The 25970-nt window shown below is 37.8% G+C and overlaps 1 protein-coding gene across 2 annotated transcripts; it reads right to left on the bottom strand.

Annotated features, from left to right (window-relative positions):
- Positions 1-458: 458 nt before the first annotated feature.
- Positions 459-24507, bottom strand: LOC127636724 (SR-related and CTD-associated factor 4-like). 2 transcript variants are annotated; one of them, XM_052117414.1, is made up of 20 exons: positions 24368-24507; positions 10552-10635; positions 10050-10094; positions 9757-9918; positions 9488-9617; positions 9164-9306; positions 8785-8943; positions 6691-6779; positions 6430-6523; positions 6190-6342; positions 5266-5342; positions 4910-5100; positions 4717-4817; positions 4487-4600; positions 4162-4318; positions 3953-4056; positions 3404-3563; positions 3203-3283; positions 2657-2743; positions 459-2516 (listed from the first exon to the last, which is right to left on the bottom strand). In XM_052117414.1, exons 1-20 carry the CDS (start codon positions 24395-24397, stop codon positions 1633-1635), a joined length of 3045 nt encoding a protein of 1014 aa, XP_051973374.1. In that variant the 5' UTR covers positions 24398-24507; the 3' UTR covers positions 459-1632. The 2 variants fall into 2 exon arrangements, with proteins under 2 accessions (XP_051973374.1, XP_051973373.1); XM_052117413.1 differs by having other exon boundaries at positions 460-2516; positions 8785-8961.
- Positions 24508-25970: the final 1463 nt, after the last annotated feature.

The raw sequence follows: 25970 nt of genomic DNA, 5'->3' as shown, positions 1-25970 counted from the left end.
TTCCAAACCCATATGACTTACTTTCCTCCGTAGAACAAAAAAGATGTTAGACAGAATGTCAGCCTCAGACACCATTCACAAAGTATCTTTGTGTCATCTTGGACTTAAACTCACACCTAGTGGCTTGGATGCAGCATCATTCAAAATCAATAGTTTTCAGTTTCAGATGTTATTGTAGAACTTTAGTATTCAAAGTCAGACATGATTCCTTTAATCAATGAGTGAAAGTGTCAAATAACAGGATGGTTACTGAGATTAATCGAGTAGTATTCGGCTGGTCGTGTGATTCTAACATGGCAGCCCCCATGTGTTGACCCTCTCCATGTAGAATAAAACAGCTTTTATAAGATTACTGATATGAATGGTGTCTTCATTTAAATGTGAGTGCTCATGATTTTATACATATAATGCAAAATTACAATTCATGTCTTTAGGAGTTAAACTGTTTTAATGAGGAAAAAATTACTGAGTGCACCTTTAAGAGTTCCCATAAGTAGCCTGTGATGTTCTTATGGTCATATGGAAGAGCTGCTGGCTGCTCATCAATAAATCCAACAATATGGTTGTCACTTTGACATAGTCATGTGTTCACTGATTCCACACTACATTAAAAGTGAATAACATAAGTATAGATGTGGTTCATGACTGAAAGTTTGGAAATAGGGTCACATGATAAATTGACAATTCAGAAGCAAATCGTTGTATATGCCATGAAGTCAGCAAACAGTGATCTGTTTATTCATTATCAGTGTTTTAAACTTAATAACCATACCACTAGGATTAACAGTTGGCACAAACTTATCAATAATCATAAGACATTAGAGTAAACATTAAAAACAACTGAAGCAACTTGCATGTAAGTCAATTCATTCATTTGGTATGAAAATACTTTATTAAAACCAAATCCTTATCGCTGAAATATTTGGAGCTCTTACCTCCAAAAACTTAATTATAAAAACATCTTGCTTTTTGTATGTTGTAAACATTAAGTTAAAAAATTTACAGCAAAAGGGGTCTTAATATCTTATTTTAGTCCATGTTTTTTGAAACTCAAAGAAAAAAAAAACAAATCCTGGTCAAAATCGACAAATATTATTCGAGTAATGTTAGCATATTTACAGAATTTCTTGAATCGCTTCTTTTCTTTATCTTTTGTTTTAATACAACATTCAAGCTTCATTGAGGTGGGACAATAATTCACAAGGCAAAGCTCCACATTTGCCAAAAATGTACTTAAAAAACAAAGCATCATATGTATAAAGCATTCCCAAACAGGTGTACTGACACTGATGTTTATTTTTAGCCAGCAGTATTCAATATTAATATGGACATTGAAGTAGCTCACACGTTCTTTCAGTCCAAGACACATAAAGGGATATTTCACAAAAAAAATAATAATTCTGTCATCATTTACTCACCATAATTTTGTTCCTAACAGAAAAGGAGATGTGAGGCAGAATGTTAGCCTCAATGGTGACTGAGGCAGAAAATCCATAACATTCAGCCTAACATCTCCTTTTGCATTCCACGTCAGAGAGAGACATCAAGGTTTGGAAGAACATGATGCTGAGTAAATGACGACAGAATTTTTCATTATTTGGGTCAACTATCCCTTAATGTCTAAAGAGCCCTCTATGACTCTTCTACATGCGTTTGTTCGGCAGATTTGTTCTCTGCTACCGGTTCTGAGGCTTTAGAGTCTGCTGTTGCTAAAGTGGAAGTGTTCGGAATATCTGACTTGGCATTAGGAAGTTCTTCAGTTGAGTTTGCATTGGGTTCGTTGGTGGTCGCTGCACTGTCTCTATTGGGCTCTTCGCTGGTTTTACCCAACCGATCGAGTCTATCGTCCCTGTCCCAGCGTGTGCTTCTCTCTCGAGTCCCTGGCTCTCTGTCTTTGCTCGCAAACGAGCGCCTACTACGTTCTTCAACGTCCCTTCCTCGCTCTCTTTCTCGATCCCTGTCTCCTTCCGGACTCCTCCCCCAGTCCCTACGTTCTCTCTCTCTATCCCACCCTCCTTGCTTTTCTGGCTCCTCATGCCAGACCCCGAATTGCTCACGGCCTTCCGACCTCTCCCCTCCACGACCTTCACTGAAAGGTTGCCGTCCTCCGAACCAGTCCTGCTCCCGATCTCTTCCCCTTCCTAGGCCGGGGTGCTCACCCCTGAACGGTCTTCCCTCGTGATTATCTGGTCCTTCAGGTCTTGGGCCGCAGGGTCTCATAAAGGGAGGTCTAGGAGGAGGGAAGGGGCCCCTCATGCCGTGGGGAGGTGGCGGCACGCCACAGGCCCTGGGTGGAGGCTTGCGATGCATCATCTGAGGTGGACATCTGGGTGGCATCATCTGTGGAGGCATAGGTGGCATGCCAGGGCGGTGAGGTGGCATGGGGAAACGCTGCATATGTGGAGGTGGCATCCCTGGGGGCCGCTGTAGAGGCATCATTCCTGGCCGTAGACCTAGAAGACCTGGTGGAGATTGCATGCCCATCCCTGGTGGACCTCCAGGATGCACCTGGTTTCCTGCAGAGTTAATGAAAAGATGTATATATGTTGCATGCACTGAAATGATTGTGAACTAAGGATTCCATGAACTCCACATTCCAATGACAGAAGTTGAATTCAAAGAATATATCTTAGTGTGGAGGCTTATAGAGACCTACCTGAATTGAAGCCATCTGTTCCATTATTGTTGATTCTTGGGCCAAAACCTGCTGGATCACTCGACATGTCTTCAACTGATTTGCCAACTACAGTGTTTAAAGGAATTATGGGGAACAAAAACAACTTAGTGTTGCTGACAAGACCAGATATTTGAGGATCTATAGAACCAGAATTATTTATGTAAAATTTTGGGACGTTAACTACATTAGGTTTTTTAATTATTATTTTAATTTAAAATGTAATTATCGATTTGTTTCTTACACCAACCTATCGGTTTGCTTCAGAAGACATTAATTGATCGAATGGAGTCATGTGGATTACATTTATGCTGCCTAAATATGCCTTTTGGACCATCAAATCACCAGCAGCCTGATGGCACCTGTTTACTTGCATTGTATGGACAAACAGAGCTGAAATGTGCTTATAAACATCTTAACTTCGGTTCTGCTGAAGAAGGAAAGTCATACACATATGGGATGGCTTAAAGGTAAGTAAATCATGTGAGAATTTTCATTTATGGGTGAACTATTCCTTTAATGTCCTACCTGGTGGCATGTTGATCCCTGCTGTGGGTAGGGGAGGCCCAGCAGTTCCCATATGAGGCATGGCACTCGGGGGGAGAAATCCTGAAACATAACCAGCAAAGAATACTATTCTGACAATACATATTTACTATAATTAAAGGATTAATATTAATAACTTTGACAGACATAATGTCACTAGTATTGCAGCATGATAAACTGTACCTGGTGGCATCTGCATGGGGTTAAAACCAGGCCGTATAAAGGGTCCCGGGGGTGGGGGAACCCCAGGTGGGAATGAGGGGGGTGGGATATTCATGGTTCCTGGGAATACTGGCGGAGGAACACCGACACTATCCATTGGCTGGACAGGAGGAACCTGAGGCTGTTCAAAAATGTGAAAACAATAACAATAGGAAACGCTGGGGAACTATTTGGTCAGGACTTGTAACTGAATATTCAATATCATAAGTATTTAAGCTAGGTAACTTTATTGGAGCTCTTTCTAAACAATTTCTTTTTTAACTGTGTATTCATTGAAAATGTGATCTTGTTAATTATTCAAAAGGGGGGGATGTGGGGGTGTCAACCTAATGCTGTTTAGTTTTTAAGATGGCAGCTGGAAAACCAAATACCTCAATTTATAACAATCTCTACTAATTTGTTATAACTGTACACCAAACGATTACATTCACACAATTTCATCCTGATCAAAACCAAAACCTGAGGGAAACTAACAAAAACTACAAACTCCTGAGAGTTAACATAAGTTACCTGCATAGGTACTAGAGCTGGAGACTCCTCCACATTTCCCACAGGCCTGCCATTCTGAGACAAATCTTCAGCCTTCTCCAGCTCACTCAGAGAGCCTCTCCACTCTGTTAAAAAGCAAATGACCAGTCAAACACTAAATAAAACACACCTGTAAGAAATGTATCCTCAGTGACCACAGGATGCATTACCAAATGGTATCAAATAGTTACCTGGTGCAAGAGATTCAGGGTCCAGCATCCCTCCTTCTCTGAACACATGCAAATCCTCCATCTTGATGTTGGACCACGGTATGTAGGTAACACCCAACTCTACGTCCCAGTGCTGCTTAAACTCGGGCTTAATACCCTTATTTAGAGCCCAGGCAATCTGGATAAACATATTGATATTATTCACATGAAAATACTTTCGCTTCTCATAGATGCTGTGTTCTTATATACGTCAACATGCCCAATCAAATGAACACTAGACAGATTTGATTACAGCACCTTTAAATGAATTACATCTAAAAAGCTATTTTAAATATTTATCTAGTACCTTAATGGCTTTCTGGTTGACTTTGTATGGACCTCTGCTAAGCTTCTGCAGGGCCCGATAGGCATCTTGACGATGGATCATGACAATGTAAGCACAACCACGAGGAGGAATCATCTAACAAAAATTACATCAACAAGAAGTGAACTTCGCACAGAAATCCAACGTAATGTGAAGAAAGCAGTAATACTCAAAAAAGATCCTTTACACTTTTTTAATTCTCATTAACTTACATTAATTGAATCTATCGGTCCAAACTCCTCTAGTAAACAGGCCACGTCCTGCTGCTGCGTCCTCTTATCCAGCTGACCCACCCATAGAGTTGTACTGCACACTGAAAGAGAGGGATACGTAATATATCATTGATCACACAATCTAACAAAAGCATATAATGAGAGCACATCTTCCGCCTCCTGGTGGGCTTACCACTGAGTGTGTTATTCTTAACCGGAGGAAGGCCTTTCTGTCTTCGCTCTCGTTCCCGCTCTCTATCTCTTCTTTCCTGAGAGCGAGAGCGAGGGGACTGCCGCCGGCGTTCTCGAGAACGTGAGCGAGATCGCCGGTGCCGCATTCGTCTGCTGCGGGAATTTGAACGAGACCGTCTCCTTTTTGGAGATCTGAAAAAAAAAGAAAAAACATTAGCTTTCACGGTAATGATGTCTAACCTTGTCTAACCTAATAAAGTTTATTTTTGTTTGATAGATAAGCCTGTGATGTCAGTGTTGTTCCAAATAATAATAATAACAGTAATAACAGGTCTCTCTTAGGCTTATAATACGCACCTTGACCCAGAGCGTGACCTTGACCTCTTCCCATCTGGGCAATTCCTTGCGGATGCGTTTGAATTCATCGACATTTCCTGTGTCATGGGTTACATCAGGGATTTTTAATTAGTTTACATCTTAACAGTCAAGAATCAGTTGCTGAAAACACATTGCCTTGATTTTTGACATGATTTTTAAATTCATTGTAAAAACCACATTCACAACCCATTTCACTTGGGTAATGTGAGTGCAACAGGTTTAGGGCACTTTATTTTTTCAATGGAGAATTGATTTGGTTGTGAAAATGTGGTATTCCACATCAAAATGGAGCCAGAACTAAACATGGGTTTGCTAATACAATGCCTAAATAGCTTTTTGGCTATCGGTTGACATTATTCAACAGCCCACAAGACCTAAGTGATTTAAACCAAAAAGAAAAGTCGACAGCTTTTTATTAAAGATTATGAAGACAATTTTTTAAATCGGGAATACATTTTATTGATTAATCGTTCGCAATAAAACCTTCAACATGCATTTAGGTTGCAAATAGAGTCAACTGACCCTTCGCTAAGCTCCGTCCCCCTTAGTTACAGTTGCTCTCTCTGCAGAACTCCCCATAGGAATGAATGGGAGATTGCGACACGGCAAATTATTTTAACAAACATAATGGATAATATTCTTAAATGGGCTACAATGAAGAGTTTTTTTTTTTTAAAGTGTTGTAAAGTACGAAAAACACAGCGTGTATCTTCTTTAGGTACCTCGTGTCACTATTACAAGTGACCTGACAACAATATGTTTAAAATAATTTTTATAAAATCCTGCTTAAAACTACTCAAAACACAAACCACTCCTGAAGGCTCTCATTGGAAAATAGTAAACGTATGTCAGAGTAAAAGAAACACTTTTCTTAACGAAGAGTCATTTTTACTTGAATTTTACCTGATGTTGATGTCCAGCCATGAGCTGATTGAGAGTGTCATTTTGGGGAGGGAAAGCTGCATGTTGCTGCCCCATCGGAGGCATCATACCTGGAAAGGGCTGAGATGCCATAGGACCAAACACTTGGACCTGTCCATTTGCAGCAATAACACCCTGAGAACACACCAATAAGAAGTGCGACTGTCGGTTTACATCACTGCATGAGAAATAGTCAAGTATAATAAAAAATATATAATGTACCTGTTGGTGTTGTGATATGCCCATAATATGTTGATGGAAGTGCTGCATCTGATTGGCAGGAGGAAAGCCTGCAGTGTTCTGCTCAGGAAATCCTCTGCAGAGATATAAATAAGCTAATAAATAACAAACTCTACACAAAAATATTAGGCATTACATATAACAGTCCAACATACAGATCAACTTTTCCCATCGGTACAAAAAAAGACCCTGATTTCACCTTGTATAAAAACTACATTTGAGAGTAAAGAAGCTGCAACTTGCATGTTAGGTTGAACAGATGGTGTTTCATCCTTCTTGCTTTCCTCTCCGGCTTCTGGCTCGTCATCATAGTCAAAGCGGTCCAAAAGTTTCTGAAAATAAGAAGAGGAATGATTCAGTGAAGGTTGTTACTGCTTTAGGTCTACAAGAGCAATACACATTTTAAAAAACCCCAGCAAGAATTACTCAAAACATTGTCATATTTGCCCATCTAATCTTAAAAATACAGCTGCAAGCAGCAATTACGGGGCCAAGCACCAGCATGGCAACTACTGCACAACCCAAAGATCTCACAGAGCAAGCACAGATCACATTGTACCTGGATGGATTTCAACCCACGACTTTCTGTTCCACAGTTGTGCTATCCACTGCACCACACAGCTACAACATTGCAGTCAACAAAGGGAAAACCAAGCTTAGATGAATCACAGCCGAGCACAGCTGTTACCATGATCTTTATATTCATGTAACTTTTCAACAAAGATGCAAATTAACATTATGATTGGAGAAAAGCCCCACCTCTATTCAGTAAGCACAATACAAAAATGTCCAGAACTACACACTTTTCTAATGCATGACTTGCTGAGGTGGGGATCGAACCAGGAACCTGCCGTTTGACATTTCATGGTACACTGATCTACTCAGCTTCTGGACTAACAGACTAGCTGGACCAATGCTAGCCGATTAGCATGCTAAACTAAAGTTACCCTACAGATAGCATTGAGTTTTATAAGACAGAAAACCCAACAGTTAGCATGCTAACTGATTAGCATGCTAAGCTATCATAGCATATAGGTACGATACAATAACCATGCTAAAAAGACAATGTTCTTTTGAAGTACAGGTGATGCAGTCTCCAAACTTCTCAATCCTTTAAAAGATATCACTTATTTATAAGTCAGAACAACAACACTCAGACAAAGAAGAACAAGAAGTGTACCTGCAAACAGAAATTATCTGTGATAAGCCTTGCAATTATTCAGTTAACAAATACAAAGACCTCCAGTACAATATAACATCAACTCTAACACTGATCCAAGTAGGATTCGAACCCAGGACTCATGAAACTATAAAACAGAACTTAAACACACTGAGCCACTAAGTTGACATGCCCCAAGTGTGGGTTATCTTTTGAAATATAGGTGGCGCTGTCTTGAAACTGCTTAAGTATCATCAGGACACAATGTCGATGATGCATACCAATTTTCTTTGAAATTCGACAATGTATTTAAAAAATATATAACTTTTTTCTAAAATTCAATATAGCAGAAAGACAATATAGACGATATGGGGAGAATTTTTATCATTGAAATCATCATGATCTACAGACACCAACTTCATGATTTTAGGACATACGGTTCAAAAGTTACAGGCAAAAATAGCCATTTTTCATATCTTTTGACCCATAGGTGGTGCTGTTGCAAAACTCTGCATGTGCCCTTAGATCATGGTGCTGATGAAGCATAGCAATTTTATTTTGATAAAACACTGTGTTCATGAGATACAGCCTAAAATCTGTTTTTACGTCCACCCTTGTTAACTATGATTCTGCATAACTTTTCAATAAAGGCAAAAATAAACATTTGCATATATTCTGTGCAGATCAGTTTGGAGATTGTTTTGAGACCTTGATTGGTAGAATTGGGTAATGTTTGTAGGAATAGTAATAAAAAAACAATGAATGACATAATCCAAGATGGCAGCCACTGTAATGGGCAGAGTTTTAATACAAGGGGTCCACTTGAATCATCAAGATGAGAGGAATCATACAAAATTAGATTTGTGTCTCTAGGCCAAATGGTTCAAAAGATACATTTTAAAAGTACATTTTTGGTATGGTGGTGGCAATATAGAGTTTGCCCTAAAGACCAGAAATTTTGTGCCGTGTCTATTCATGCCAATCCCAATCAGTGTGGCAAATTTCATAATTTCCAGGTAAGGAAGAAGAAGCAGCAGAATAATAATAATACTAACGGATACAATAGGGGCTACGGCACCTTTGGTGCTTGGCCCCAAATCAGCTTTAACTACCAGCAAAAAGATCACTACCAGCTTTTTAACCGCCATCACTGTCGCTGAAGGTAAAACTGCTCTCACCTTATCGAAGGTGGCTTTCTTATCCACAGATTGCGTTGCGTGATGGATGTGCTGCTGTGTGATGGTGGAGGCAGCAGTCGTTGGCTGGGCCTGCAGGTGGAGTTGACTCCTACTGTTGTCCACAGCTGGAGACTGAGGTGTCCCCGGAGGCTGAAAGTTCTGAAGTATTTGCTGAAGCTTTAGGAAATAGTGTATGTATGAATCTCAGGATTAAATCCTTTCAAATTATTTACAAAATCTAAAAGCTCAACAAGCAGAAGAATCAATTGCAACTAAATTATTTTGTGGTTCATACAGAACCTGGCTCAATGCTTTATCCTTCACACACAGTGAATATGCAGTAAATCCTACACATTTATTCAGTGTCGGTGTGACTAACCTGCTGTCCTTGAGAGGACTGAATTAGTTGAGCAACAGCTGCAAAGGCATCTGAGTTCTGAAGCTGAGGCACAGCTGCAGCAATGGAGTTTGACTCCATAACCGGATGAGACTCCTGTTCTCTCACAGGAGATGCTGGAGATGCTGTTGTAATACATTAAAAATGAGGTTATTGGCTCCTAATTTGAAAATAGTGTAAACATACTATACATGCTATTTGATACTCAAGGTGGCCCTGATGTATCACTGATTGACTTGATTAACATTTGACATTGCTATTTGATGAAAAATCAACATGGAAGTAACATGGTAAACAGTGTCTTACCTCCATCAGGGCCGTTGTCCAACTCCGTTGAGCTGCTGGATGCAGCAGCCATGTCCAAGAGAGGCTGAATAACCTCAATTTTAAACACTCCATTCTTCTGCCACAGGTTCAGAACTCTCACTATCTTACTCTGAATGGAAAGGGATAAACATTCTTAAGAAATTATTCTGGAAAAATTATTAGAAAACCTATTCAAATAATTTAAAGCCCACAGCAAGGTCTGTAAAAAGATGAGCAGCAAAGAAAAAACCATGAGCACATGATCTCACCCGATCCTCTATGGGACACAAGCACAGATTCTCAAATGTCCCTGTGAAGTTTTTGGTGAACCGGGGCCCAAACACATCTTTGTCTGCTCCAAACTGATGGCGGGACTGCCTCACAATGGAGTCTACTACATAAAGACCCGGGACTTTGTACTCAGGCTTGCACTGATGTGAGGGGAAAAAAGTTCGAGAAAGTACAGACTGGCATTTAGTAAAAGAGATTTTCTGTGAAAGAACCTACAATAATTGAGAATCAATTATTGATCTACTCTAATTCATTTCAGATGTGCACCTACCTTCTTTATGAATTTTTCCACAATTTGGACAACATGTTTGTATAACTGCAAAAATGGAAAATTGAAAGGATTAAGAGAAGTGTTTTCAGCTCATGTCACTGACAGCATATCCTTGTTTAGAAAAGGAAATATCTAAGGCACATATTCAAACAGACAATAATAGATAATACTTTGTGATCTACATAAGCTGAAGTTGTTTGTAAAGTTTACAGTGCATCTGGACTGTGATCTGTGTCATTCTTCCTCTTATCAGTCAGGCACAAGCAGCAGAGCTGCTCTCGTGCGCCATCATTAGAGTTTAATGTGATCTCATGTTACGTTAAATTAGATCAAATTACTATCCGACAACAAATATTTTTGTCGACAATTTTTTACTGTGGACGTTGTTGATAACGTCAACTAATCATTTCAGCCTTACCTCTCTGTACTATAATATTACCAAAACAGCACCATATATCAGTTCTGTAGGCTGAAATGCACTGCAACTTCAAGCTGAACTTACTTTAATGGCTTTTATGGCAGATTTGGTGATGTTGACCATCTTGGCCCTTGAGATGGGAGGCTTGGTGTCCATCAAGGAGAACAACTGCAATGAAGACATACAGTAATGTTAATGCATAGGCTGCATAAGATGTTATTGCATTGGGGCTCAAAATACAGCATGTGTATGGCAATGATATTTGGGTAAATTTGCACTGAAAGCTTAAGAGATGCTATTTATAAATTCATGCATTGTTAGGGTGGAGGTAAACACCAAGAATTTCCAGAAACAGACTCCCGACCCTCATGAAAAATGACTGTGACATGTAACATGTAACATGGCACAACAATGGTATCTAATGGCAATACCATGGTACTTTGTTATACAAAGGTGATGAATGGTTAGAATATTCACATACCATGATATGTACTAGGGTTGAACAATGCCCTTCAATGTAACCAGAGTCCTCTAAGTTGCTTCAAAAATGCATAACTGTAAGAATTTTGTGGTTAGGGCTGTGTCGATACAATAAAATATTGATATATTGTGATATTTTCTTTTCACAAAATTGTATTGATACTTTAGATCCATATATCAATATTTATACAGTGTTTCCCATTAATTACCAAGACTGTGGCAGCCCGCCACAGTATAATTTGTCCCACCACAGTTTCATAATGAACCAAAAATATTTGTAAACTTCTCATAATAACATAAAAGTTCTCTAATGTTGTGTTCTCCGCCTTCGGCAAAGCATCTCTCAATCCCAGTCCCCCTTTATTGTTATTTTATTACTGAATTTTTTCTTCTTTGTGGTATTAAGAATCGTCAAATTTCAATATCGACAACTAAAAGTTTGGTATTGTGATAATGTAGTTGTGATATAGCCTTTATTGTACAAGGTAGATCTTGCTGCAATAACATGAAAAAGTAGAAGTGTGAGCACTCCTGCTGTTAATGATGGCAATGGAGGTTTTTCTTTATTTGACTACCATACGTAACAAAATAATTACTATATGACAATAGCCTCCTCCCCTACCCAGTGCAATTTACATTTCTGTCGCAGAGAATTGAGTTGATTGCATACGTACGCAATAAGGTTGAGCATCGGTCATAATTTTAGAACAATATACAACATTAACTTTGACATGCTACTTCAGCATGTAACTTAAATGTCCTTTTTTCTCTCAAGTGAATGACCAATTTACTTGTCTGGAGGACAATCACATGACAATGCTTACTGTGACCAATTGTGAACTGCTTTGTGGGTGTGACTTTTTTGCCATGTGATTACCATTCATATCTATACAACCAATGTGTTTATGATTAAATTACTATAAGGGCACAGAATTGTTTACCAGAGCACAAAGTTCTTCATACATCTATTCTCTTAATATTGCTCTCAGGGTGCACCAGATTGATGCATTTAACTTTAAAAAACTTTCACAAAATCCTGTGGGAAACACTGTTATATTTAACTATTCATGCATTCACATCATATCCAGCATTTGAAAAAAAAAGCCAAGTGCAAACTCTGAAAGTGATGTTCCTCAGTGCAGTCAGAGACACTTCTATGGAGGCACCAGAGAGACTAAAACTGAGCATGTTTCTCTCACAGACACGCTGGGACCCTCATTCCATTTGTCTTTGCATACTGTATATTTTAACACCTTTTCTGTTCTTTCTGTTGATCAAAAACAACAAAATAAACATTTAATTCTAATCAAACATCAGCACGGATGCTGTACTACCATTCTGCCAAAACAAACACTTCTATCAATAGTTGTAAATATTACAAATTAGGCATGTAAAGTTTTTGATGGAATGCATGAACTTTGTATATTTTCAAAAAGCAAAAATGTAACAAACGATAAAGAACTAATGATAAAATACAATTTGTAAAATGAATATCTCTATTATTTTTTCCAAGTTAGAAGGTCCCCTGTATAATTTATAACAGCATTAGCTGAAAGAAGGAAAACTGACATTATAACTGTAATGTACTCAAATTAATTGGAATTGAAAGCTTGTAAATCAGAATTAAATCATGATATCATGATATATCGAATTGTGACATGTGCTTCACAATATGTATCGTATCATGAGGTGGCTGGCGATGCCTAGCCCTAGTGTGTGACATGAAGTTCACAGCATTTCTACAACAGTTTATTAAAATAATCAGACACCCCAACATAAAGAATCGGCAACAGACTCCATAAAAATACTGTCCTTTAATCTGTCGAACTCCAAAATATAGCAAGAGTAATTTGATTTACCAGACTCATATCCACCAAAAAAGCTACTTAAAAGCTGCTGTTTTGCTCATTTGAATGACATGAGGCCTTTGCACCCCAAATGTGAATGTTCAGCGTGATTTTTGGCATGATCAAAATTTTGAATCGAAACAATTAATTCCTAACGAGCCATTCTCATCTGGAGCGTACATTTGCACCGAATTGTGTGGTGGAAAAAAAAGCTTTTTTATGGTGAGTGTGTCGATTTGTTTTTCTTTGCCCAGTAAAGAAATGCCCTGACCAACAATATACAGTATAAACTTTAGATAACATAATAATAATGCATTTTATTTATAGGTGCCTTTCAAGACACTAAAAGACACCTTACAAGCATGAAAAATGAAATACCACAATATAAAACAGAACGCTATATGATCCAAAATTCACCTCAAGACTTGATTTAAATGTAACCATTGAATCAAAGTTTATGAGAAAAAGCCAGTTTAAAAAGATGAGTCTTAAGATGGGATTTAAAAGTTTGGATACAATCACTATTACAGATGTCATGTGTAAGTGAATTCCAGAGACGAGGGGCATCACTGCTACAGGCTCTGGAGCCCATGGTGGTCAAATGGACAGAAGGTAGATTAAGAGAGATAGACGATGAAGATCTAAGAGAATGAGTGGGCATGTATATTTGAAGAAGATCAGAAAGATACCAAGGTGCAAGATTATGAAGGGCCTTAAAAGTAAGAAGCAATATCTTAAAATCAATGCGATATTTCACAGGGAGCCAGTGTAACTGTTGAAGGACAGGGGAAATATGTTCTATGGAGGAGGTTCTGGTAATGATCTGAGCAGCTAAGTTCTGGACTAAATGAAATTTATGAAGAAGCTTGAGGAGGAGATCTGTAAGAAGAGAGTTACAGTAATCAATATGTGATATGACCAAGGCGTGTATAAGAATGGCGGTAATATTTGATGTGAGAGAGGGGCAGAGACGATTAATATTACATAAATGGAAATAAATTGAAGCTTGTCAATATTATTGACAATAGAGGTCGACCGATTAATCGGCGGCCGATTAATCGGCCGATTTTTTGCATTTTTTACATAATCGGCATCGGCCAATATCCACGCATATCATGCCGATTATTAGGCAGGCGCATCTGTGGGCAGCCTAGTGTTGTTGTGGAAAACGTGTTCGACGCACACTGCCCCTAGAGTCATTTTCCAGCAGAGTGAGCAGACCTCATCCAGTGCCTAAGGAAGGAGCTAAGTTCCTTGTAGAAAACAGTAAGGATTAAATTTGTATAACTTCTTTATATTTAATTAAAAACTTTTGATATGTTACTGCCAACTGCGAGAAAAAACGCGACATGACATTCGGCTACTTTGGATATTGATAGCGTAGTTGAAGTTGCATTATCCCAGCAGAAGGGTTGCTATCATGTCACAATAAGTAAGCAAGAATTTTGCAATTACAGACAGTGAATCTGAGACTTTTATTTGTTCTGTTTGTTTGTCTTATATTTGAGAGGGTTGTCACTCAATGCAGATAAATAAGTAATAAAAAAAGATACCAACGCACTATAGGCTATTGAAGGACTGGCTTTGGTAAGCTCGGACGTTATCGGTTCTGCTGTCGGTACTGGAGAAATTAAGAAAATACATTCTTTATTGCTATAAAGAGAAAGTTATTTTATCTCGCCAGCCATTTCTATGTATAATAATATGAAACCATTTGTCTGTGATGCAATTTAGCTATTCAGCAGTCAGAGAGAGAGAGAGAACTCGCTCACGCTGTGCCACAGCGAGCACAAAACGAGCCCTGCTTAATGAGTGACAGAACTAAACATTCAAACATAGCCTGGTTTAGATCTGTGATTATTAGTCTGATTTTATTTTAGATTTCGCCTTCCAAAGATTATAAAAATAATATTTACACATAAGCCGCATTCTGTCTAGCACAACTTCCTTCCCTTCACAGCGGTGCACTGACATTTCTCCCTAAAACTCAAACTTAACGTCAGAATCAGCACGATCGGTGATTGTTGTAAAATGCAGTCTAGCTACTGTTGCTAAATTGCGGGACGCGTTTAATAATAAAGAGCGCAAGAGATACCGGTCCCAAGGCGGCGCGCGCTCCGAAACACACCGCAACGAGACAAGCAAAGTATAGGCTACTTTGGGTTTCATGCGTCTAAACGATCAACTATACACAAAAATATGTAAAAACGACCGGCTTGGAGATTCATTTAACACAGTTTATGTCTTAAATGGACGTAGTTATGGAAATAGTTGGGGAGAAAATATGCTGCATCAGGAGCCTATTAGATCTGAACTCGGTCTTAAAGGGGAAGCTGTCTATTAAACATGTGACGATTGAGCCATTGCTGCGAATCAAACAACAAAAGGCAAAGAGAAAATCACTTACAGCTCTTGAATGAATAACTTCTGCATTAATAAGCATTAATCTATCTATGAAAAACTATGCAGTGTTATTTTACAATTGATTACTTTATTAGATTTCTTTTAGACCACACCTGAACAGTAATGTTAGTACACCTTCCTGAAATAAAATTATATATATATATATATATATATATATATATATATATATATATATATATATATATATAACAAAAAGAACCGTTAAGAATACCGTTAAAGTACCGGATCGATAAGCAGTATCGGTAAGATAGTAATACCATTAAAACCTTAACGATACCATCCCTAGTTATGCCTGTGCTTCTCTTGGATGCTCTGAATATTGGATTACGTGTCTGGATTGCCCCTTAATTAAAGCTGCATTTGGATCTCAACCTTCGTGTCTTGGAGCAGTTCGTAACACCTGCTTTGTTTATTTAATATATTTCTTATACATTATTTATACAATATGTTTTTACATTATACATTTTTAATTTTAAGTGTACAAGTGCAGATTGGTCAAGTGTTCAATAAATGTATTTGTTGAGAAATGTTGTCTATCTTAAGTAATTATTTGTGTTACATTTTATCTTTCAAATAAAAGGTTCAAATAAGAGATTAAAAACAAGCACATATCGGCCAAAATCAATCGGCAGCATTAATCGGCCATCGGCCGACCCGGATTTCAAAAGATCGGCATCGGCCTGAAAAAACCAATATCAGTCGACCTCTAATTGACAAGCTTCAAAAGATAAAGTGCTGTCGAGAATGACAATCAGACTCTTAACCTGAGCATATGAAGAGACTATGGAATTGTTAATAATCAAAGAGAAACTGTCAGTTTTGGACAAATTAGATGTAGTACCAACTAGGAGAATCTTAGTTTTATCACTGTTGAGTTTAAGGAAGTTACATGAAAACCAAGATTTAATTTCAACTAAGCAATCAGAAAGGATGGAGGAAGGGTAGAGTTAGGTTGGGAAGACATGTAGAGCTGGGTGTCATCTGCATAGCAATGGAAATGAATCCCAAAGGAAGAACGTAAATAAGAAATAAAAGAGGGCCTAAAACAGAACCCTGAGGAACACCTGTAGTGAATGGGGAAGGCTGGGATCAAAGTTGGAAAATCTGAGTGCGTTCAGAGACATAAGATCTGAACCAAGAAAGAGGAATACCAATATATCCCAATAAAGGCTAATCTCTCTAAGAGGATGTTATGTGAGATTGTTTCGAAGGCTGTACATAAATCGAGGAGAATAAGTATAGTTAAAAGTCCCGAATCAGCTGCCACCAACAGATCATGAGTAATTTTAACCAGGGCAGTCTCTATACTACGAAACGGCAAAAACTCGACTAAAATTGTTCAAACAGGTTATTTTCCGAAAGTTCAACTTCAACCTGTGCTGCAACTATCCTTTCTGATATTTTAGAATGGAATGGTAAATTAGAGATAAATGAACACCTACATATATATATATTTATATCTTATGGGTTTTCATAACATGCAGAAGTGATATTGCTGCATCACTACCTTGCATCCCCTTAAAATGATCTGATCTTATGTGGATTGGCTTCATAATTTATTCCATATTGCCTCATTGTTTGACCTTTGAATTTACTCTAAACGTGAGTTTTGTTATATCTCTATTATAATATACACAACCCTTCAAAAGTTTGGGGTCACTTGACTGAAATGTTCTCATGATCATAAAATCGTTTTGAGCTGAAGGCATATGCTTACATTTTTAAATGATTTGTGTAGACAAAAATATAATAATACCAACATATTAATTTATTACAAAACTAAAATTTTATATATATATATATAAAAAAAAAAGAGAATCCTTGAGATTCCTCAAGAAGTTGGTGGAGAAAATGTCAAGAGTACATTTCTGCTAAATCTAAAATATAACATAGTTTTGATTTATTTTGGGGTTTTTTTTTTGTCACAACATAATTCCCATTTATATTATTCCATAGTCGTGATGACTTTACTATTATTCTAAAATGTGAAAAAATAAATAAAAAAGTATGAGTACGTGACCCTAAACTTTTGAACGGTAGTGTATATTGCACCATCTTTCATTTTGAATCACTTTTTTAATAAACATCTTTATGGATTTTAAGTGTTTTTCTTTGCCAAATATTAATAATGCTATTGCTTTGACTTGGAGTGCACTCTGTGTGCCTTTGAATACCAAAAACAAATGAAGTTTTTTGTGCTATTTTTAAAAGTCCTGAACAGACTTATCTGTCAGTAGCTGTATTAAAGTATCTAATAATGGCCCAGACTGAAGATGGGTTTTGTTGGGTCAGATCTGTATTTTATTGCTTGCACTCATGGAGCGTTTAGATTTCATCATGTTTAATTAATAATATGCTGGATTTAGAAGCAAATATAACACAAGTAGATGTACATGGCAAGAAAATACAGTTATACTTATATTTTAACAGTCATTATGAGTGTGCATTATGCAGTGATTTTAAACAAAAGCACTTAACACAAGTATATAAAGTATGAACAACAGTGAAATATAATTAATATCGTTCCAAATGATAACACGTTTTAACCAAATAATACTAGCCACTTAATGTAGGAGGGTTGGCACTCCTAAGAATCAGAATGAGCTTTACTGCAATGTATGCTTGCTTACACATACAAGGAAACTGTCTTAGAAGCTTCCAGTGCACAAACAAAACCACAACAAGACAGAGATAATAATAAAAAAAATAGAATAAAAATAAAAAGGGAATAGAAAATATAAGTGTTTATATAGAAATGCACAATAAGACAAAATATATATATATATGCATGTACAAATACAAATATGTTATATACAGATGCAAGGGAATGTATGGCAGAAGAGGTAAGGTATGTTGAATAAATACAAGTAGAGTAAGCTGTGTATTGCACATAATTATTGCTCAATTGGGGCAGTTTTAACTGTTCAAGAGATGGACAGCCTGAGGGAAAAACTGTTCCTGTGCCTGAAGGTTCTGGTGCTCAGAGCTCTTAGCACCGTCCAGAAGGCAACTGTTCAAAAAGATAATGGGCTGGGTGAGTGGGGTCCAGAGTGAGTTCTCCAGCCCTTTTCCACACTCTAGAAGTGTACAGGACTTGAAGGGAGGGCAGGGGGCAACCAATAATCCTCTCAGCAGTCAGAACTGTTCTTAGTAATCTTCTGATGTCTGATTTCATAGCTGAACCAAACCAGACAGTTACTGAAGTGCAGAGGACAGACTCAATGACTGCTGAGTAGAACTGTATCAGCAGTGCTTGTGGCAGGTTGAACTTCCTCAACTGGCAAAGGAAGTACAACCTATGCTGGGCCTTTTCACAATGGAGTCAATGTGGGTCTCCCACTTCAGGTCCTGTGATATGGTAAGGCCCAGGAACCTGAAAGACTCCACTGCTGCCACAGTGCTGTTTAGAATGGTGAGTGGGGTCAGTGTTGGGGTGATCCTCCTAAATTCCACTATCATGTTTACACTGCATCTGTTTTGAGTGTGTTCAGCTTCAGGTTGTTTTGACTGCAGCAGTGAGCCAGCCGTTCATCCTCCCTTCTGTATACAGATTCATCATCATCTTGGATGAGGCCGATAACAGTAGTGTAGTCTGCAAACTTCAGGAGCTTGACAGAGGGGTCCTTGGCAGTGCAGTCATTGGTATACAGGTAGAAGTGTAGAGAGGAGAGCACTTTTCCCTGGTGGGCACTAGTGCTGTGCTGGAAGTGAAAGTTCCATTTCACTTGCTGCTGCCTGTCCATCAGAAATCTGGTGATCCACTGACAAATAGACGTGGGAACAGTTGGTGAAATTTAGTCCAGAGAACAGCTGGGATGATGGTGTTGAAAGCCAAACTTAAGTCCAAAAAAGGATCCTTGCATATGTCCCTGTCTATCCAGATGTTGCAGGATATGATGCAATCCCATGTTGACTGCATCATCCACAGGCCTGTTTGCTCAATAGGCAACTTGAAGGGGATCTAGAAAGGGTCCAGTGATGTTCTTCAGGTGGGCCAACACCAGCCTCTCAAATTACTTCATGACCACAGACATCACAGTGATGGCTCTGTAGTAATTAAATCCTGTGATTTTGGGACAGGAATGATGGTGGGGTGTTTGAAGCAGCAGGGATCTAATGAATCACACTGCTCCAGTGATCTTTTGAAGATCTGTGTGAAGATGGGGGCCAGCACAGGACTTTAGACAAGTGGGTGAAACCCTCTGTCTAAACCCTCTGAAAGCACAGGTGTAGGCCCTGTGCTTTCCTTGCCTTTTGTTTCCGGAAGACATGGCACACCTCCTCTTCACAGATCTTAAGTGCAGGTTAAGTAGCAGGAGGAGGGTTGCAGGAGGTGTTGCTGTTTGTGTGAAGGAAAGGTCAGAGCGGTTGTGAGATGTGAGACTGGGCCTTTCAAATACAGTAAAACACATTCAAGTCGTCAGTCAGTTGCTAATTCGCTACAGTGTTGGGGGATGATGTCTTGAAGTTAGTAAAGTCTTTTATATGTCTCCACACTGATGCAGGGTCGTTAGCTGAAGCTTTTCAGAGTAGCTTATTTTAGCCACTCTGATTTCCTTATTCAGTGTGCTTCTGGACTGATTGCCAAGATTTTATCCCCACTTCTATAAACATACTATTTAGCCTGACAGAGCTGCCAGAGTTTTGCTGTAAACCATGGTTTGCCATTAATGAATGTTAAATAAGTCCTAGTAGAGATGCACATATCCTTACAGAAACAGATATATGATGTCATAGTATCATTGAGTCTGCAGCCTCAAATACACTCCAAACAGTGCAGTTAAAGCAGGCTTGTAGTTCCTGACTGGTTCATTGTTCCATGTCTTTACAGTCTTTATTACTGGTTTAGCTGATTTTAGTTTCTGCCAATAGGTTGAAAGAAGATGAACCAGAGAGTGATCAGAGAGTCCCAAATCTGCTCTAGGGACAGAGCGATATACATCCTTTATTGTTGTGTAGCAATGATCCAATGTATTTATGTCTCTGGTGGGGCATGTAATGTGCAGTCTGTATTTTGGTAGTTCATGGTTAGCTTTAGTAAAATCTCCCAGAATAATAATAAGTGAGTCTGGGTATTGTGTTCCATGTCTGTGATCTGATCAGCCAGATGTTGCAGCACTGCATTCACGCACATGTGGAGGAATATAAACACTCACCAGAATAAACATGGAAAACTCCCTAAGAACATGTAATATTTCATTTTTATTAATTGTTTCCAAAATAAATAGGTGACAACCATCATTATGGACATGACACCTCTTTGTTACAGATGTGACAGTTGTGAAAGAAGCAACTGACGAGGGGAAACCATCCAAAACACTAAAACTTGTTGACTTTGATCACGGAGACATTGAGGTTTGTGATCCTCTCAATTACATACATATGATTTGATATAAAGCATCCGTAAAGGTCACATCTGTAATGAAGAGAGACCATTTAATCATCATACTTTAAATAAATATTGTTTGAGTGAATTAAACTGTAAGCCCGTTTATCGGTCCAATGACGGTCTTCAATAATATGGGTGAAGGTCTCTGCGCGTTACTGTCTTTCCTTTTATGCAACACAACAAGATTAAATTAAATACATTTTCTCTTATGTTATTTCATCTGACTCAATAAATGAAAAAGGTTTTAATTATATCTGAGCATCATTAAAAGTGAGTGAATGTTTGATCATTCTTTTTAACTCTTTAATTATATATTAACCGTTCAGACTAGGAAACTATGTCGCTTTGAGGTCCTCACACATAAATTTTTCTCAAACATAACCTTTAAAACGTTATGAATGTGGCACAGCGCTAAAACACAGCGATATCATAAATGTGGCTCTTATAATTTTAAAAAGAAGTGCTGTTTTAACAAAGTGTGCATATTTTTAAGATAAATCCTTGTCTCTCTGGAAAATTATTTTTGTTAACGAAGTGAAAACAAACAGTCCTTTGATCCCTCTTTTGCAAAAAATATGGCAGATTGAAAATTTTGTTTTAGAAATGGGGCACCCCTCATGTGATGTGGATAAACAATGGCATTTCCTAAAAAATCACTATAATACAGTAAAATATAGATCTAAATGAACAATTCAAAAGGGATTTTGTGCCTTATCTTAAAACTTTATTTTTCCATGGTATGGTTGACATTTTTGTGGAATTGCTCATCTCTCAATTTAGCCCTTTAAAAGCGCCACAGCTAAATAATTGTATAATGAAGTTGAAATGAAAAGCAAAACTATCCTGTCACATGTCAGCAATTCAATTATGTACAGTGACTCATAAGGCCAAAGTATTGACCTGTTTCAGTAACATCACTTTTCCCCCGCAGCCGCCCTAATATTGACCATCAGCGGGTTTTTGGAAAAATACCCATAAATCGATATAAAAAAAATAAAATGCTTTTGATCCATGCCAAGTCCCAAGAAAGGTGTATACAGGTCTGAGGTCTGCACAAATATTGCCAAATGTGACTTTCACGGACATATACATTTAATCCACGATTTACCTCCGTACGCCACAATTTATCGGTACATCACCGTAAACATCTCTCATTCAGAAGTTACAAATGTCTTTCAAATGTTGTTTTCTGCTCTTATTTGGTCACAATATTAGAAATATATCCCATCTGTATGAATGTAACAGCTATATACTATATAAAGTGCTTTTTATTTATTAATAGCATCATCCTATGCGCATTTCAAGTGTAATTGTACCCAACTCAATAATGTTATGAAAATAAGTAGACATGTTTATGATAACTATTATGTCTGAATAAGCAAAAAGCAAATGAGCAAAGATGGGTGGCCATGGCTCAGGTGGTGGAGTGAGTTGTCCACTAATCGCAAGGTTGGTGGTTCGATACCTGGCCCACACGTCTCCACATACCGAAACATCCTTGGGCAAGTCACTGAACCCCAAGTTGCTCCCAATAGCAGGATAGCACCTTGCATGGCAGCTCTGCCATCATTGGTGTGTGAATCCTTCATCGCTGCTTGACTTTGGTGAAATGAAACCAAGTCACTTAAAACATAAATCTTTATTGAAAAACAGTTCAAATTTTGGCCCTGGATACTACACAGCAGATATATAGAATTATGGTAGCAAACATGGCGGCGCCGTCATATAGTGACGTCACATGAAACACTTGGGTTATATATATTAAACACTTGGGATGTCCATGTTGCTGATTGGAATTTGCACATTATGTGTATCGCAAATGTAATCATCAGTACAGTCTGCATGGACTGTCCGCGTCAGCGCATGCACTTGCCGTTGACTGTTCTAGAAGATTATCACAAAGCAGTTGTAGCTAGCATGCGTAGAATGTGTATGCATTATCTCATGGTCAAATGAGTATACTTTGAAAGGCAACACGGTCCACTATTGACTTTTAAAGCGTGTTTTTTTTTCCGCTTTCATGTTAAGTGACGCATGTAAAAAATAATGAACGTTTCTAAAATTGCTCGTAGAAAAGCTCTTAACTGCCAAGATCAAAAGCCAAGGTCCTGGCCAAATTTATCTAAAAATAACAAATAATTACATAAATTTTGGATAAAAAAATGGAGCCTACATTCAGACTTTATATTTACCCCCAGTTCTGATTACCATAATGCATGCTGACATTTTACTTTGAACATTTTCATTGTTAATGATGATTCTCATTGCAGAACGATCCTTTTTTTCCAGGTATTACATAAAAAAATAAACTGTACAAATCTGCGAAAATGAAAGGCAGTACCAAGAAAGTACTATTATGATTATATTATATTATTTGTTTACATTGCGGTAATGAAACTACCAAAACAACAATCTTTTTCTCAATCAAATGTAATGTAAATGTGTGTAACTGTAATAAAAAACACAATTTAAAAAATATTGATGGCAATAAAGATGGGCTTCATTTTCTTCTAAGTTTCTTTAGATTTTAGAGTAAAATAAGACCAGGACATTTGTGAGTCATCCATCAGCATTCACAACTTGGCAGATGCTCATTCACGTGCAATAGGGTTAACCAGAGATTATTTAACAGAGGCGGGCCACTTCTATTTAAATGAATGGGAGAAATTGGAACAACAAACTTTGGCGCTCAACGGTCAACAGATGTAGAACGAAAAAAGTCCCGCCTTACAGATAAAAGAGCCAATCACCTTTTAGATACAGATATCACCTGTCGATAAACTCTCTAATGCGCATGCGCTTTAGCTATACAAACCGGGAAAATGTTTTAGTCATATGAGGTAAAGCAGCACAATTTATGATTCCAATATAATCAATTTTTATTGCTGATTGGAAATGTGTTCTTTGATTGTAATCTTTACCAACCGTTTTTGAGATTTTGGTGTTCCCCAAATCAAGTAACGACCTTGGACTGTCTTGCTATAAAGTCTTTGGGTTAACAAACAAAACAAATGTAATTTTCATATGCAAGTCTTAAAGGTACAGTAACAAAAACAGACTGTTTAATTCATAGAGGGTGTTGAGTTCTGACGTAAACACGACTGTTTTGGTGAAAGAAACATTGAATAAGCTTACAATTGGACTTTCTAGAATAAAGAAAAGCTATGTGTAGATTATTGCCGATTTAAAATCAAAGCTTTAGCACAAGTCAGTTCTATGTGTTTGACGGGACGCCGTTTTAAGATATTTTCTAGTCACAAACGTTTGGCAACATTGTTTAGACTCATTGCAGAAAGACAACACGGATACTCGGATAGTGTGACTACAGTCCGTACTCTATACACAAAATGTAAACAACGTAAGCCTGGCACAAGTCTCTGTGTGTCATTCACAACTTTGGCACAGACATATATTACACCTCTTAGATCAGGCTTGGAAATAAAGCAGAGGAGCAAATTATCATGCAAAGTGGCTTTTTGCGCAAGTCAACTGTGTATTACCAGCAGCTAGCCGCGCGACATGGCAATCAAAATGTCAAAATACAACAAATGTAAACATAACGGCTAACATTTACAAATTCACTAAATGCTGTTAGAAACCACAGCTTCATATGGCCCACCAGATTCAACTTGAAAGCACGCAACTGCGTGTTTTAATCATTGAGGCCTTCATCAGGCTTGAACAAATGCAACACACTGATAGCTAGTGCTCATCAAAGCGCGATCTTACAGTCATTTTAGTGTTTTGAACACACACAGACCTCATGGTTAAAAGCGTTGACGGCATCCATGGTGTCCCGTCTCTGCTTCGCGGCTAATTTATCCGGTAAAATCAGAAATACATGTGGTACTGTCCTACAGCAGGCCGCCCCAACATGTCCGCCCCTGGCAGCAGCGGACAGTCCCGGAGTCGGCGCGGCGCTCGCAGTGCAGGATGGGATTGAGAAACTGCTGTTTTTAGGACGGCCACTAGATGGCACTGAATGTACGTACATATGTAAAGTCGAGTCACTATCTATCTATCTATCTATCTATCTGTCTGTCTGTCTGTCTGTCTGTCTGTATATCTGTCTATCTGTCTGTCTGTCTGTCTATTTGAAAAAAACAAAACAAATATTTTGAATACAACAATAATGAGCATTCACCAAGTTTACTATACTACTAAAAAAATTAATGGCAAAAGTAAGATTTAAACAAAAATGTGTTTTTATTAGCTGTAGGTGACACATCACATAAATGTTCCCTTTCTTAAGGATTTATAAAGAGGTTAATGAATTATTTAAAGGTAATTTACAAATGCATTATAAATAATTTATATGCAGTTGTAGCGAAATGCATTAAAAAGGGCAACCTTTTTTCAATACTTGCCAAAAAGTGATTAAAATAATATTAAATTACATGTTATAAATGCTTAATAAATACTATTATTCATACTTGCACTAAAGCAAAACATAAAGTTCCCTGATTTATGATTTATGTCACAATGTAGCATAAATAGACTATTATAGTTAAATTAAAAGGAGGGATTGGGTCATTTTGCTACTGTCCACTTAATGTATCTATTACTGCAATGTCTTGAATCACTAGTGTTGTCACTATTCTTGTGACGTTCATGACTCAAAATAATGGTTTTATAGAGTCCTGATCATCTAAATTCCTCTGCTAAAACACATTTCAGGTCTTCATGCTCATTAACGGAATATATCATATAATAAAGCCTGATGATTTTTAATACAGAACATTTCTGTCTAGGCTTCTAGTGCTTGAAACTCCTTAATAAAGACTTTACAGGTGTTCATTTTACATTTCGGTAATTATTTTTAGGTCACTAATGTTGAATAAGTATTATTAAGTATTTTTAACATGTGAGGTAACATGGCTCACTATTTGGCAGGTATTGAAAGTCACTATTTTTATCCATGTTGTAATAACCACATATTAGTTATTTATAATTCAATTGTAAGTGAATTATTATTCATTAATAAACCCTTTATAACCCATTAACTAAAGGAACATCAATGAAAATAAATGTATTTAAAAATGCTACATTTGGAACACACTACGCACCAGTGCACCCCATCAACAATCAGCACCTGCATACCACATACACACCTGAGAGCGCACACACAAACAATATGGCCAAGAAGGCAATCACAGTGGGGGACACGGTTAAGAGCGCGAGATTTGGAAAAAATGCAGACACTAAATGACACTGATGACAGCTGCAATGAACACTAATTATAACATTAAAAAAAACACATCGCCAGTTGAAACACACAAAGATGAAATAGAAACTCCTACTCAAGATCTGGAGATGTTTAATCTGGATTATACACCTGACGTCTCACCCGTCTCAACCCATAA

The sequence above is a fragment of the Xyrauchen texanus genome, chromosome 44 (assembly GCF_025860055.1).
Source record: "Xyrauchen texanus isolate HMW12.3.18 chromosome 44, RBS_HiC_50CHRs, whole genome shotgun sequence".
Lineage (NCBI taxonomy): Eukaryota > Metazoa > Chordata > Actinopteri > Cypriniformes > Catostomidae > Xyrauchen > Xyrauchen texanus.
Note: the sequence above shows the minus strand (reverse complement) of the source record. Positions and strands in the feature narration are given on the sequence as shown.

Bases quoted from the DNA above. Each gene is read 5' to 3' on its own strand.
- LOC127636724 (XM_052117413.1), bottom strand. From the start codon at position 24,397: ATGGATGCCGTCAACGCTTTTAACCATGAG. The intron at 5,101-5,265 runs GTGCGTATTATA...TTTTTTTTTCAG, and splicing joins AGGTCACGCTCTGGGTCAAG to ATCTCCAAAAAGGAGACGGT. The intron at 3,284-3,403 runs GTACAGTTTATC...GTTATGTTTCAG, and splicing joins CCCCATGCAGATGCCACCAG to GATTTCTCCCCCCGAGTGCC.